Source organism: Corvus kubaryi, unplaced genomic scaffold, assembly GCF_017639235.1.
Source record: "Corvus kubaryi isolate FWS band 111438036 unplaced genomic scaffold, C.kubaryi_AGA036_p1.0 split3-73, whole genome shotgun sequence".
In the NCBI taxonomy this organism is placed as follows: Eukaryota; Metazoa; Chordata; class Aves; order Passeriformes; family Corvidae; genus Corvus; species Corvus kubaryi.
In genome coordinates, this window is record NW_024582091.1 from 31509105 (window position 1) to 31525494 (window position 16390).

Below are 16390 nucleotides of genomic sequence, written 5' to 3' on the forward strand. Positions count from 1 at the left end.
GAAAAATACATTGTATAAATGGATTATGGGCAAATCATAAATGTTTAAAGCATTTCTGGAGGTTAGAAATGCCATGCCTTTATTTGAATAATGTAGCTATCTCAGCACACTTCCTCCACACTTACTCTGTCCAAGCTGTGTTACTCCTTGGTGTGGAAGGTTGGAACCCAATTGAGAGAACACAGTTTGGAATAATCTTTCTTCTTGTTAAAGGTTTATTATTAAGATAAAGGCGTTCAGAGAAAAAAATAAGGTATTTGATGCATGTCCTACATATGTTAAGAGTCAGCTCAAATTGTATGTATTTGTTTTGTGACACACAGGACAGCTTTCCAGCTCGGTTTGGAGGAATACATTTTGTCAATCAGCCGTGGTATATCCATGCCCTCTACACAGTCATCCGGCCCTTTCTAAAGGAGAAGACACGAAAAAGGGTATTCTTCTTTTTAATTGTCCATTTCCTGCCAGTTGCCGTCAGCAGATGCATCATAGTCTAATAAAGTAGATCAACATGAGATATCAGCTTGCTATTGGTGGAAAATGTTTAAATATATCTGTGTGGTAAAAGGTACCTTCAGCTGTTTTAGAAACTTTTACAACATTATCCTTTAAGGACACAGTCAAGCAGTGTGCTTAAATGTATTTTAAAATGTAAGCATATGTTTGCTCCTGGGGGTTATATAAAAAATATTGCCACATTACAGTTTCTATTAAGGTTGTATTCAATTCCATTCTATTTAATTTCTGTTAAAATGATTTATGTCTTTATTTTAAAAACAGAGTTAGTGAGTACAAAGTCCTTTCCTAGTGTGATTTCCTTGAGATTAGCACAAACTAAAATACCCAGCTGGCATCTAGTAGTATTAGTTTGCAAATACTAATTTGAATGAAAGCCAATAAAAGGGAATTTGTGTGCATGCATCTGTGCATAAGCATGAGCAGCCTCCAAGATGTTGCTGAATTTGTACCACTTGCATCAGTGCAATTAAATTAGAGCTTGGTGGTGATAGCTTATAGAATGATTATTTCTGTAACAGGAACTTTGTCATCCAGGAAAACACAATCAACATCATGTACAAAGGCACTACAAAGAGCATGATTACATTTTTTTGTGGAACCAGCTCTCTAAGCAGCTCTGTATTTTCTCTCCTCTAACACAGTCTGCAAGGCCACAATGATCCTTGGTGTGTAGCTGTTTTTCACTGACAGATTATGCTTGAGAGGCCTCTGGTATTTACAGATTTTGAACTATAGATCACAAAGCCTATTATGCAATATCTGTTATGAATATGCAAATGAAGCCCCATTTTGCAGGATTCAGTTGCACTCTGTTGACTGCAGCTTCTGCGAAGAACATTGTAGTGCCAGATATGTCTGAGGCCTTTTCAACTCAAGTGCTGGGTATGCATAACAAGGGAGTAAAGTGCAGCTCATAGGAGTGTTACAGCATTAAAAATGAGTGACAAGGCAGTTGAACATGGAGGCTTATCAGTAACCATCTAAATTTTTATTTCGACACCTGAATCAATGGCATATATTTTCAGAAATGCTGACTTTTTACAACTGTTTTTTGTCAATACCAAATACCTATAAAAAGTAGTCAGGTAGTTAAATATTGATTTACAATTCTAAACTTAGTGTCAAAATGTGAAAGTTATGGCCAGCACATAAAATTTAAATCAGATTTAAAGTATTGGATGCAGAACAAACAATTGGGGGAAAAAAAACCTAAACCCCACAGAATTCTCTTTAGATTTTTCTCATTAGGCTTATTATTTATCTGGGGTTTTTTTATCCTGAATTATTATGTATTTTTTAAATTTGTCAGGTAGATTTGCAACTGATAGTTATATTCAGATAAATGTAGTACTAGGCATATATAAAAACAACTGCTAAGAAGTAAAACACTCAGCTATAAAGGCACCATAAAGCAAATTACTTTCACCATTAATAAATGTTCTTTCACAAAAGGACAAGTTCCTTTCTGAGATGAAAGAAAATCACTGGTTTTCCATGGTCACATTAACTTTTCTGTCTCCACAGCTGACTGGGAAGATGGTCTAATATAAGCAATAAAAGACAAGCATATATTTAGTCTGTGTCTTTCTGCCTTTTGAATTTAACTCTTGATAAATCATGCTAAGGGTATAGCTGCTCAGAGGGGTCCCTGCAAGGTGAAGTGGAATGTTAAGGATCTCTGAGGGGAAACAATAAAGTTAAACATAAATACAAGTATTCATATATACGTCATACTAATATACAGATATGTAAATGTGTATGAATGTCAGTCTACCAAAACATTGATGGTAAATATCAAATAGTCCATCAACTATTCCCATCAACTATTCAGTGTTGTCACAGGGATTATTTTACTGTTATTACTTACTTCAGGTATTGTCAAGTATAAATGGCAGTTACTGCTATCACTAGATTAAGGAAGAAAATATTTCCAGCACTGTTATCATTACACTGCACAATTTATCTTATTTATAGAACTCATGGCTGGATGCTGACAGTCAATATATATTCCTTGTTGCATATGGTGAATATTTTTTTTTTTATTAATTATAATCTTAATTTAATTCACTTACTTTAATTCACAGAATTAGGGAGGTCAGTTAACAAGAGATTAACAAGGCTGTCTGTCTATCTAATATTCTGTCCATCTAGCTACCAGACATCAGTTCTTGCCCTCCTTAAGTCCCTTTCCCTGCCAACATTTTAAGTTATTTATACTTTAATCACTTTGGATATTTATGAACATGGTGTGACCATGCTTAACGCAGAGGTGACGTGTGCCTTCCTCTGCACCTCTGTTAGCCCAAAACAACCAAAATATTGAAATTGTACAAAATTCTCCTGATGATGGTCTCATTTGGGCTTTGATGATTTTTGGTGATACACCTGTGTTTTTACCTGCATGCATACATATAGATATTCCTGCATGGTAACAACCTCAACAGCCTGCATCAGCTCATCCACCCCGAGATCCTGCCTTCAGAGTTTGGAGGAATGTTGCCCCCCTATGACATGGGGACATGGGCAAGAACACTGCTTGACCATGAATACGATGATGACAGTGAATGCAATGCGGACTCCTACAATACTCCTGCAAAGGATATAGAAAAGGACCTCTCTCCCAAATCCATGAAAAGGTGAGTTAAAGTTACTGCTGTCTTCTACTATTGCCATAAGGTTAACATTTGCCTTCCTCCTCTTTTATGAAGCTGTAGGTAGTCAGATAAATTCTATCAGTCTATTATATATGAGGACCATTATTTTTTTTTCCTTTCTTAAAAAGATCAGTGTTGATGAGAGATCATGGCCTTGATCATTACTCATGTGAGTTGTGAACGCAGTGCAGCTGATTATTTCTGTGGTGCCATATAGGTTGTGTACACAGTAATGTGTTTGGAATAAGCTGCTATCCCACCTCAGCCTACGGTACTTATTAGAGAAACAGTGCTAGCTGGAATGAGCCTCCGTGCAGAGGGTAAAGTGGGGCCAGTTTTCTTTCTGGGTGGTGATGATAGCTCTTATCTTCCTCCATCTCGTAGCCCACTGCCTAGTATCCACCAGCCTGTAAGGGCCAGGGCATTTACAGTGTTTGAAACATCAGTCACAGTGACTGCATGCCTGAGAAAATAGGAGGAGAACCAGGACCAAAATCAGTGCCAATTGCTATACTCAAGCCTGGTAAACATCCTGGCATTTGATACTCTTCTCTTTGAAAAGGTACAGTGTAATTGCTTGCTGCATTTTACCTTTCAGAGTAAAGTATAGGAAGAGCTTAGTTACCTCTTCAGTAACTATGGAAGCAGTGAAGTCATTAACTTGGGAGGGGTGAATCTGATCCAACCTTGACAGGGCAGTAGTCTAAACTGAGAAAATGGTAAGGATTACAACTGTGATATAAAAGGTAGCAGAAAGGGCAGCAGAAAGGGCAGCAAAAGTCAGAGTGCAGCTCATGAGGGGGAGGCCTAGCAATGGATCAGAAAAGAACAAACAAGGCAGAAATCAATATATAAAATCATTAAAATTAAGTTAGGATGTGCTAGGCTGGGAACCCAGTTTCAGGAGATAGCATGTGATGCAAAAGGGAAAGAGACTCTGGAAACAGATCAAACAGGATAAAATAATTTCAGATTTCTCAGTCAGGAAGATGATTTTGGCTGGAAAATATTGCCTAGACTGGAAAGGACAGTGGGGTTTAAAAGGGAGATATTTTTGTGGAAACAGAGGAGACAACATAAGATTGCTATAGGAAATAAAAAAAGAAAAAAGCAATAAAGTTTAAGGATTTTGTGTTGAAAAAACCTACACTGCATTGGAAGTGGGAAATAGCAAGAAACTGTATAGGAATGAGCTAGGATAAAAAGTTAAAAAAGGTTCTGAAACTATATGATAGAATGGTACTGGAATGGCTGCAAACCTGGTCTCAAATTCCCAGTGAGGGAGCTTTGGCCATAAATTCCCAGAGCCTCTAAAATCCCCAATGCCCAGATATATGAAGCTAGAATTATGTAATTAATACAATTAATGGAGAAAATGGGACAGAGAAAAAGAGCCAGGGGAGGGGAAAGGTGAGCAATACACTTATATATGATTTGCATGTAATACAAGAATTATGAGACAATAGAGAAGCTGTCTTAGACAGAAGGATGGAATTAAGGAACTGAAATGCAGAAATCTTTCTGCTGCAAAATGATGTCGTGAGAATAAATAACTTCATCCAAGGGTGCAACAAAAAAAAGTATGAGAAGGCCTGTGATAAGTCCTTTTGGAGCAGACTTTTCCAGATTGTCCTGGGCAAGCATATTACTAAGTGGAAAAGCAATGAGTTGACCATGTTCTTTATTCTTTGTCAAATAATTTTTATTCTCATTTAACTTTTCTTAAAAACTTTCATACAGTATTACACTTCAGTGTAAGCTTCAAATTGACATTCTTTCAGTCTGGGTGAACTGACACAGTAGGAGACCTGGTGCAGAAAAGAAACACGTTGAAATTTATATCTGTATAATATTAAACTAAAATTTCTTCACCTTCTATGCATTCTTTCTCAGTTAGCATGCCCCGAGCATCTGCTGGAATCCTTGTTCCCTGCTGCTGGACATGAAGAGTACTAAGTAGACTTAATATGCTGGTACTAAGATTGGCAGAAAGTCCCAAGACCTCCAGCATGTTAAGTGCACAGACTCTGTTAAAACACAAATAAAAAAGTTAAGATAAAACAAATAAACTCTATTTCATTAAAAATTAAATTTAACTTGGATTCAGAAATTGATAGGTTGCTTCTCTCAGTTTAAACCCACAGTCAGTATCATACGTTAGTGCAGAAGATTTTTAACACATAAAAAGCCATGACTAAGTCAATGAAAAGTGCTTAGCTTAGAACAAATTTCACAAGCAGATAGCAGACCTCCAACAATTATCTTGTTTTATTTGGCTTACCATTTAAAAATTAGTTTACTGTACTAAAAGAATGTCTTTTTAATACCACAATCCTACTGAGACTTCATTTCTTTCTTACTCATTTTTTGCCCCCAATGTGAACCACTGACATTCCTCCAGATCTCCTTGAATTTGGTTAATTGGATGACTTCACCTTGAAAGGAAGGTTGATTGCAGAGGGGATGGTGGAGATAAGGAGGAATTAATGCCACCTGTAGCACAGACCTCTGGGGAGAGCTTGTTTATGTCATCTGGCAACATTGCAGCTGTCTCAGCAGTCAGGTTTAGCCTGTGGCTGTGCTCACCCGTGGCTGTCATTCTGAGGCACCCAGCTGGAGACCTGCATCCTCTTCTCACCTAACCCAGCAGGGCAGATATCTGTGTTGATAAGCTTTGCAGAGGAGCTGTGGTTTGGTTCCTCACCTCTGCAATGGGTCTTTGTAGTATAACTCTGTCCCACTGTGTTTTCTGAGAATGTATTCAGTAATGTTTGTAAAGTTATTTGGGAGATGTAGGTAGAAGAGAAGGAGCTTAGACTTAAGCAAATGCTTTTCCTTTCACATACCTTCATTTGTGAATTGCTGCTGAAGGGGATGAAGCATGACAGTAAATTTCTGTTTAAAACTGAGTGCAAACTGTTTCTCCTTCTTCTTTAAGGCATTTGGGCGTCTGAGCTTACAAACCATAGATCAGGATTTGTGCAGTTCAATTTTTACACCTGCCTGGGCATTGGGGATTTTGGAAGCCCTGGGAATTTGAGACCAGGTTTGCAGCCATTCCAGCTCCCCTTCAGTTTTTCCCAGATGAGAACTGGAAACCCTGTCTGCTCAGTCATTGGCAGCCGAGGGAAAAGGCTCAGTTTTAGCACTACATCCAGTTGGCAAACCTTTGAAGTTAATTTGCTTCCACAGCAATTTTTGTCATGATGAGCTGGATTTTCCATGAGTGCAGCTTCCCACCAGCAAATTTTCAAACAGCTTTGCATTGGCATGGTACCTTGTGAAGATTTTAAAAAAGCGTTTTTAATTCAGCAGTTTAGTTTTCTGCCTGAGGAACTGACTAGTGTTCAGGATGAGTATTATTGTATACTCTTAATTTAAAAAGTTTAAATTATGCTTATCACAAGAGAGATGGTCATATTTTTAAAGTTAATTTTCTTGATTTTAGTATTAGTATGAGAATGCGATAAATATTATTAGAAAATATCCTTGTATCTAAAGTTTTCATCTACGCTTTAAGTCAGATGTTTTTTCTTGTGTTTTTGTAAGTTTTCTTTAGATTTTTTTGAGAAAGGTCTCATCAACCTCATTCATTGTTTTCACTGGATGATGCCAGTTTATGAGAGTGGCAGATTGACTCCATATGCTTATTTTAGGAAAGGTTAGAATTTGTAAAGGTTTTTCTCTGCACTGTAGCCCTCTAAATGGGCAAATCTGTAGCAATGCTGCAGGCACAGGGTGCTTCCACTGATCAAAAATAGATGTCTGCATTGTAGAGATGTATACATGCTCTTTAGTCATCTTAAATCTTCTTTACAGAAAGAAATAGGCATTTCCTGCATGAGGTTCATCTCACTAAAGGAAACATCTAACAGGGGTTGCATTTACTGTACCCCAGAACTGGCTGCTTTTTGATCAGCTGAGCCATAGCTGATATGGGACCCCATCTTAACACTTCAGGCGTTGTTTTCTATGGAGCATTTTGATTTTGCTGAGGACTGGGTTTTCCTCTTTGTCCGTCACATATGGCTGTTGCAGGGTACTGGTACCATGTTATGCTTCTGGGCTGAATCAGAGAATCCAGAGGAAGTTTACAATCACCACTGAATTTGCCCTCAGCATCCTTCCCTGCCCTGTTCAGTTGAGCTGAAAAGTGAGTTTGACACATTTGTTCACTGCTCCAGAAATCCTGCTAACCATGGCACTGTTCCCTTGGTTTGGCTTAGGATCTCGCACTGTTGAATTAAGATGCTATTCAGAAAAGGAGCAACTTGTGCTTCCAGCTGACACATCCCGCTAATTGCAGTGTGTGATTAGCCAGCTGGGTGGCTGAATTGCACCTTCTTTGCCAGTCCAGTGCTGTATAACCTTCTGGAGAGATGGTCAGTGCTTAAGTCACTACAGAGGACAGCTTAGTTTGCTCTTGTGTCCGGAGGATAGTCCCTGCTTCATGATTTCACTGAAGAGAGGATCCACATTATTCTACCTTTTGCTCCTATATTTACAAATCAGCACTGAGCCCTTTAAAGCCCTGTTATCCTTCCATGAGGGTATTTCCTGATGGTTTGCAATGATCAGATGCTTGGGTAATGTTGTACCATTATTTTTAAGCCCTGACAGAAATTAAAATAAACAAAAGAAAGCTGAGGTTTACCCTCATTTGTCTTGATCTAGAAATGTCAGATAAACATGTTGTCCCTCTGCAGGTCTCAGTCAGTCGTGGATCCTGGGGTGCTGAAACGCATGGATAAGAATGAGGAGGAAAACATGCAGCCTTTGCTTTCACTTGACTAACAGTTTTTGAGCATTGGACATGAACTGAGGTGGAAGGCACTGCCTCTCAGCAACAAGCAAATCGTTGGGAAAGAGTGTAACAGCTGGAATCCTATTTACTCGTGTTAATGTAGCATAATGGCAGCAGGTTTTACTATTCTGCCTGAATTCTGGATGCCCTTTGGTGAAAAAGAAATGGAGAAAAAAAGAAAATGAAATAAAAAAAAAGGAATCAATAATTTATTCTGTAAGTGCCAACTTGTTTGTAAATACAATATAATCCTCCAATTTTACTTTGTAAGTTATGGTAAACAAGTGCTATGGAAATGAGTGACTATTAAACATGTCAGTGAAGTGAAGTGCACCGTAAAAAAGAGAAGAAAACGTGTGTGTTCTCACATGCGCACACACACACACACATACACAGAGAGAAACATGTACTGAACAGAGAGAAACATGTACTGAACAAAGAGAAACATCAAAGTCAATTAAATATTGTCCTTCCCATGGGAAGCCAGCTAGTACATTGACTACTGGGTTTTTTCTGCAATGTTCATGTAGTGTTTGCTAAGATAAAGAGGGAATATAAGAACTTGGGAGATGCTGTAATCAATGGAATGTTTCCTAACTGTAGGAATTGGTTTAACAAATAACCCTGGGGCTTAGGATTGTAATTTAGCATAAACCATGTGCATTGTGAGAAAGATCACAGGTGAACTGGAACCAGCTCTTGGATAGCCTTGTTGTTTAGCTATATGGATCTCTGAGGTTTCTTCCCTAACTTTTCATTTACACAAGTAACCTGGCTTGGTACCGTAATCTGGGTGTTGTAATGTGGGACACGTTGGAGTTACTTCTCTTGCATTTTGGGTGCACATCAAGAAGTTTTCCAGAACTCTTGTTCTCCCTTGGAGCAAGGCATTAGTCCTCTAAATGCAGGGTAATAACCAGTATCTGAAAGTAAAGCCTGGCAGCAGAGGTTAGAAGTTAATCACTGAATCCTGTGCACTGGGAGACTGGATACATATATATATATATTTTTACCAATCTCTGACAAGCATACAAGGTGGCATTGTTAGATAAGTATATTTCATTGGAGATTTATACAAGAAATCATACCTATTCAATGTACTTAGATATATTATAGATTGTATATTGAGACACTGTCATTATTAATATAGTAAAACTTTCCATAGATAACAGCATTCCACTCCAAGCAAGGATTAATATTAATAAGTTGTAGTCAAACATCTCAGCCTATATGTTTAGGATACCTTTGTTTTGGTTGTAGTGTAACTGTATATATTGAACATGTGCCATAATAGAGAAATACATTTTACCTCAAAAGGTCAACAGGTTTCACTAGGGATTGGGTAAATCAGCTGAAACATAGGTATTGTGTCATCTCTGTGTGCTGGCTGATGTGTGTGCAGCCTGTGGTATGCTGAGGTGAGAATGTAATTTCTTATTAGGATTTACATCGACAGTCAGAGTGGGAAGACACACAGGGTGCCCAGCAAGACATCTGAATAATTAGAGGTATTGTAAGAGCATGTCCAGGCAATGCAGGGATTAGTTAGGAAAACACTGACCACAGTGGACGTGCTGGCTCACAACAACCCTGCCTCCCAAGTGCTAGAGTTTGAAACATTTCTTCCATCACTTCAGTGATCAGTGAAGTTTTAAAGTTACTGGTTGTAGGCCACCTCTCCTCATCCAGGATGATTACAGCTGTAAGATTTGGTAGGCTGAGATGAGTTAAGAGCAGAGAGTGAAATCTTGAAAGTCTGTCGTCTAGAGTTTAGCTGTAACTCCTGTGGTGGCAGCTTCAGCGTTTCTCAGGGCTGAGAGGACCCTGACTCTTCCAGCATAACCCTTGATTAGCCCAGGCAACACACAGATAAAGCTCTCCTACTTCGCAGGTCGTTAGCAGCACTGATAAATAGTGTATTCCCTAATATGCCATCACCTTGCAGGAACTTCTCTGAACAACTCATCACCTTTCTGCTTTCCTAATTCTGTTTTCATGATACGTGTTAGGAAATGCAGAGAGGAGAGATACAGAGCCTGAACTTCTTATCTGTCTGTCCTACAAGTTTTTCAGTAGTAGAAACTGTTCTAATACTACTTCTGTAGTTTGAGAGACTTGAAAAAATGATCTGTTCTTATATACTATTTTATTCAGTTCTATTTTTCACATTCCTTGTAACATCATGTTGTATAAGTGAGATGTGTCTCCAGTATTTGCATAAGTGCCATATTTGAATGTATGTTATATATTTCCACACTTCTGGTTAGTAAAATAGTATATCGTCATTGATATGATTTTTAAATCCTTATCAGATAAAACTTAAACATCAGTAGAAATTTTCTCCTTGTAAGGGCTTCAGGATTTAGTCAGTACTCCACATGCATACAAACTGTGACACAGTGGTGATCAACATCTTCATGGATCCATTTAGATACATGGGCCTGACTTTGCTGTAAGACAGCAGAATGCTGATTTCAGAGTACCCCACCTGTCCAATCAAAAAATGCAAATCCGTTCCTGTATGAACTTAAAATTTGTTTTGAAGCTTATAAATATTTGTTTGAAAATCCTTTATTTGTGCACTTAACTGTAATTTATGTAATATTTTCAGATGCCTGATTTCAATTTTAAGGTAATAAGTATTAATACATTCTTTCCAGAAAGTGAAAGTAGGATATATTATAGTTTTGTGTAACTAGGACCTCATCTTTCAGGAAGAACAAAACTGCTTTTTCAATAAGATTCTCTCTGTTAAAGAGTCGGGCTACAGGTCTTCTTGGCTGCAGCTTTTATTTCATTGAAGCAAATTCTGACAGTGGTAATTGCAGTTGTGACATTGAAAAAGAATATGGAAATGGGTAAGAGAAATAAATATACTTTACCTGCTCTCAGTATTCTTTCAAGGCATTTCTCTTTTACATATCAGGGTACATAAAGGGTTCCATCTTTCTTGTAGAAAATCTTTATAGGTAGTTCAATTTTTATTAGATGAATTTGGACTGAAAACTTTTTCCAATCTTTATTACCATAGGAATTGCTGTCTAATTTTTATAGCAGAATTGAAGTGCTAAAACCAGAATGCAGATGTTTGGGAGGAACTCCTCTTAATTTCTTACCTTTCTTGTGTATTGGGTAGAATAAAACCTTGTTGTAATTATGCATGCCGATATGCATATTAAAAATATCCTGCAATATGAGGAACTTAGTGGAGAAACTGGATATACCTGTCCAACTACATTAAAAAAAAAGGAGGTTTTAGAAAAAAAAATGTAAAAATTGATAGTTTTAAGCCTTTGCTAAGATGTAAAAATATCCTCTTACATGATGACTTTTCCAAGACACAGATGTTTAAAAATATATGTAAAAGTTATGGAAACTTTCATGACCAAAACCTCCTTGTAATCAGAGATATCAGTAGACTCTGATTTATAGAGACAGGTAATCAGACCCACTAAGCTCCAACAAATACACAGACTCCCAATAGTTATTAGTTGTAAAATAGTTTGAGATGTCTTTACAGAAATGTAAATTTACTGTATAGCATATTTAAAAAGATGTTTTGCACTCTACAAACATGCTATGCCTAGCCACAAACTGAACACAGAATTAAAGAAAAGAGGAGTAAAAGGGGCCTCAACAGGTCACTCATATGTGGAGGAGCAGATTCACTTTAATGTCGCTCTCAAATGTTTTAGCTCAGTACCTTGCATGGAATGCTCTTTGTATTATTTAATCATAGTCACAGCCAAGCCTAAGCACATTACCTGACAAAATTGTAACCTGGCAGTGTTTTGTTTATGCCTTTTATTATTTTCCTGTTCTGTTTGGGAAATTAAAGTTTGTCAAGCATCCTAAGAACTACCATTTAGCATTACTTGGAAAACACTGCAATAAGCTTTGGTCATATCCCTGTTATTATATTGTTTCTGTTATTATTATCGATGTATGTATTTGTCAAGTCTTTTGATAAAGTCATGTTTGAAAGAGCATGCAAGAGAGAAAAATCCAAAATCAATCAGGCTTCAGGATTTTGTTTAGAATATTAAAATGGGATTTTAGGGGGATGCTGAGTTTGGATTTGATAATCTTTAATTGTCTCTGGGGAATGTCCTGCTGAGCTATTGTCAGTGTTGGGTTCCAAGACAAATTTGGAAGATAAATATCAATATGAAAGACAAAAGCAAATGTCTCAAAGGACTGTACTGAATAAACACTTAATCACATGGCTAGCTGGATCAGGTCCCCCTAAAGAAAGGTGTTTTGCAAGTAGCTTGTGAGTGTGTACTTCTGGTGCTGAGAATAGTTCTTTTGTCCACAAACTTCAAAACACTCTATGAAATTGAGAAAATAATAGTTATCCTGTTTCTCAGGTAGCAAAAGAGAAACACAGCAAGTTAGAGACATATGTCAATGAAATACATTTTTCTATATGGCAAAGATGACACTTTGATCACCCAGTCTGATTTTAACTGCCAGAGAGAAAATAATGTGTCCCTATTTTGTGTAAGAAGGTCCTATTTCCGATTCACTCATGCTTAGTTTCTTTAGAACACTTTACCATGAGACCTTTGCAAACCAGGGGTGATATGCTTTCCTGTGGAGTTAAATCCAAATTTAACCGTTTCTGCTGAGGAAATAGCAAAAGGGGAGTATGTCCCCCAAATGAAATGCCTTTCTTCCCTGTCTGATTGTTGGGAAAAAAAGGTAGTTTAATTCAAAGACCCTCCAAAAGGAAATTTGCCCCGTAAAGAATTCTAAACTTGGTCAGGGATGAAACAAGATACTTATTTCCCATTAACTGTACAAGGAACATCAGTGTTTCGTTTAGAGGCGTGCTCAAGTGACCCCAAATGAAAGTGCAAGCCAGGTAGATAGAACCTTACATTCTGTATTGCCTTGTAACTTTGAATGATCCTGGGTCAAAAGTCTATATTTAGCAGATTCACTTGGACGTTCCCTTCAGTCTGCATTGCAGCTTTCAGTTGTGTGGGAATTTTTTTCCTATCAGCTTTTGGGATCTTAGAATGACATTGACCCCTGTTGGATTGCACAAGTTGCAAAGTGGTTTTGTTGTTAAAAAATAACAACTTGTGCAGGGCTGGGCAGTGATAAAGTTGAAACATGGGGCACGAGTTCCCACTATTTTGTCACTTCTCCTCTGGTGTTTTGTGTGTGTAAACTGCTTTGATTGATAAAAGACGTGTTAACACTTGCATGATATCAATTTAAAAATAGAGAAAAAAGAGGTTTTTGCAGTGAGTTCAAAATCAGAATTGATGCCATTGCTGTGGAATCCAAAGGGAGGTGGGGCACTGCACACAGGTGAAATAGAGAGACTTCAAATGAAAGATGCTGATAATTCCTTATGGTACACGTTTTGTTAAAATGTGGCCAAAGTATTTTCTCTGTGGGGACAGTGGTCAGCCAGATCTTTCTGAACTAGTGGCTTATAACAAGTCCTCTCTAATAAAGGTATGACAAAGCTTCCTTTTGTAGAGAATTCACTTCCAGAGAATTGACATATCTGTCAATTTGCTGTAGACAAATGGTGGGAGTTAGTTAGGATTTTTATTTGATATGGAAATGGTGCTGTGATTCCTTAAAGAGGCTGTCGCATCATCAGCAACACACAGCAGTGCCTGAAGGCTGGCATCTCAAATCAGGTCCCTTGGTTAATAAAAATTTAAGGGTAGAAAAAAATCAAGGGAAGAGATAATAGAAGATGATAAAATACAGTAATTAAAAAAAAAAAACCAAAACAGAAGCAAGCTTGCAGTGGAAAGCTGTATGAATGACAAAAATGATGTGATAGAATTTGCACTGACACTTCCAAGAAATTAATCAGTAGCCTGAGTCCCCCACCCCTAGACTGTGAGCAGATTTTCCATTTTTCACACCATCTACCATGTATGGCCACGATGAAGTTTCCTGAATCTTTATAAAATGTTTGAGTTACCATATGAAATGGTAGGTACTGTGGCTGAGCTTGTGAGCATGGTTTAAGGGATCAGAACATGACAGCAGAGCCTCACCTGGAAATGGGTCCCAGGAATATGTGAAGTGCTGTGTCCTGCCTGGCTGAAGAAGTCATGGAGGCAGAGAATGAAAGGACCCCTGTGGCTGTAAGGAAAGGTGGAAGGCCTATGGAGAAAACAACCTTAGTGAGTTGGAATGAACTTACTGGCCATTTTTGTAGTGAGGGAGGCTTTCACCTGCTCAGTAATATGAGAGGGCTTACAAACCCCATGACACATCTGTCATCAGGAAGGAGAAATAACATATTTCTCACTTTACCACACAAACCCAGTTTCAATATATTTAAACCTGATGCATATGCTGAACCTGAAGTGCCTCTGCTGCTGCTGTTTCCACAGTAGCTCCCAGGATGTGGGTATCATGTAGCATGCAGGAGCTGGAAGGGTAGAACCCCCCAACCTGTCCATAGGAAGAGAATGGAGGGATGTATTCTGCAAGACCCTGTTGCAGAGAAAATTGTGCGGGAGAATTCAGCGCTTGCTTGAGTTACAGCCTGCCTTGCCCTGACATCAGGGCCTACTCTGTGGAAAGCTGTGACTGGAAGTGTTGTGGGAATCTCCCCTACAAACCTGGGTGTCTTGTGCTAATTGTGCAGCCTTCGAGCTGTAGCTGGCGATCTGTGTCCCATGTCTTTGAACAGTGCTGCTGGTGATGTTAACTGTAGCCATTAGTCACTCAGAGCACAGAAGATTTAAAGGAAACTGATGGCTTTAAGCATTGCACTCAGTGCCTAAGAATATCAAATTGGTGATAGTTACAAGTAATGCCTAAGATTATGATAACTTAAAGACTTCCAGGGCTTGGTTGCATTGTATCCTTGATGGGACTTAGTGTATAATCACTTTCCTTTGAGTATGGTTGTCCCTGAGGTTCACCTGCATCTTTGATGCAGCAATGGTAGAAAGAATTAAATAGTAAAAAATGTCATTCTAAAATTATGAATAGATTACCTGACACTATTAAAAAAACGGCTTTGCAGTTTGCTAGTGTTCAACTTGAGAATAATGCCTCTTATAAATCATTTGCTTCTCTAGCTCTTTCACCCTATTGTGAAATGTGTTCTGCAAAACATTCCCAGCTCTTCAGCCCTTTTCCTACCCTCTTGCATTCAACACCATCCTGTCTTCTGTGTGTACTTTATTCTATGAATAACAGAAGAAAACTGTAAAAAAAACACACTGATAATCTGCAGACTAGATCTTGAGGACGAGTATTTTAAATATTTCCCTTGTATAAATCTCTGGTTAACAGGGAGAAATGGAAAATGAGACCAAGGCCAACCACATGATAGCGGAATACAAAACAGAAGAGTCTGTCTAGGAGTATAGATGAGACAGCTCTTGTGATTTAAGATGTTACCTTCCCCTGACTGTTAGTTGTCATTCTTCACGTAGGAACTACTGCCCCAACATTTAATCAACAACAGATTACAGAAGTACTCATGTCCCAGTGAAGGCTGTTCACAAATCACGTTAACTCTGTTGATTCTGCACTCATGCAAATACAAAAGCACTCACATAATCTATTAATACAACTCTGTTATGAGAATAATGATTAACAGCTAGTCATGGCAACATCTAAAATTGCAGATTGGCAATCTGTGCCTTAAGGCTCTTGTAATCTGTAGTACTGGCATAGCGGTAACTTCTGAATAATGGGTTTTTGCATGCAGCAATCTACTTTGGAGCCTTATGGAAAATATTACAGCATCATATCAAAATTCAAAAATAAAATAAGGAATAATTTACAAACAGTGCTTGTATCCTCAGGATAAAATTTGTTTCTTTCTCAGCTCAGTACTGTTAGGACTCAGGGGGTCTGAGATTTGTAAAGCCAGGACAAGTTTATTAATCATGTTCTTTCTCTGTAAAGTTTCAATAACTGTTCTCTTTTCACAACTTCTTGTTAGTTTGAATTTTATTCTTGGATCTAGTGAAATGGTTAATTTTGATCTGTTGTGTTCTAACTTAAAGTCTGAAGGTAAAACAACTTTGTGAAACATCACTCTTTATATTGTATATTTAAATATCATCAGTTCTGTGTGATCAATGGGCTGTTTTGGAGAGTGCTACTACTTTAAATCATCATTGGTTATTGAGGAAGAATGACATTCTGTTAAATAAAATATGACCAAATGAAAATTAAAATACATATATATTTTTGTGTTTGTACATGGGAGTGTTTGTCTGGCTTCCTTGTGCTAAAACATGTATGGAAGACATATTTCAATTGGATGAACTGCACTTTTTTTTACCAAGGTATTGAAAGAAAACTGAGTGGTATGTCAGCATGGAAGTCTGGTGACACTGAATGTCTCTTTCCACCCAGCAGTAAGTTTTAGAGAGTTAACACATTTTACATTTACAATATTATTTTG

At 37.8% G+C, this 16390-nt stretch overlaps 1 protein-coding gene across 1 annotated transcript in view; it reads left to right on the forward strand.

The window, feature by feature from the left end:
- CLVS2 (clavesin 2) overlaps window positions 1-16184 on the forward strand; it is a 56512-nt gene extending 40328 nt beyond the window's left edge. Inside the window, exons 3-5 of the mRNA XM_042016701.1 lie at window positions 324-434; window positions 2935-3155; window positions 7880-16184. Coding sequence (XP_041872635.1) covers window positions 324-434; window positions 2935-3155; window positions 7880-7967 — 420 coding nt within the window. The 3' untranslated portion in view covers window positions 7968-16184. The remainder of the gene's footprint in view (window positions 1-323; window positions 435-2934; window positions 3156-7879) is intronic.
- The last annotated feature ends 206 nt before the right edge of the window (window positions 16185-16390 follow it).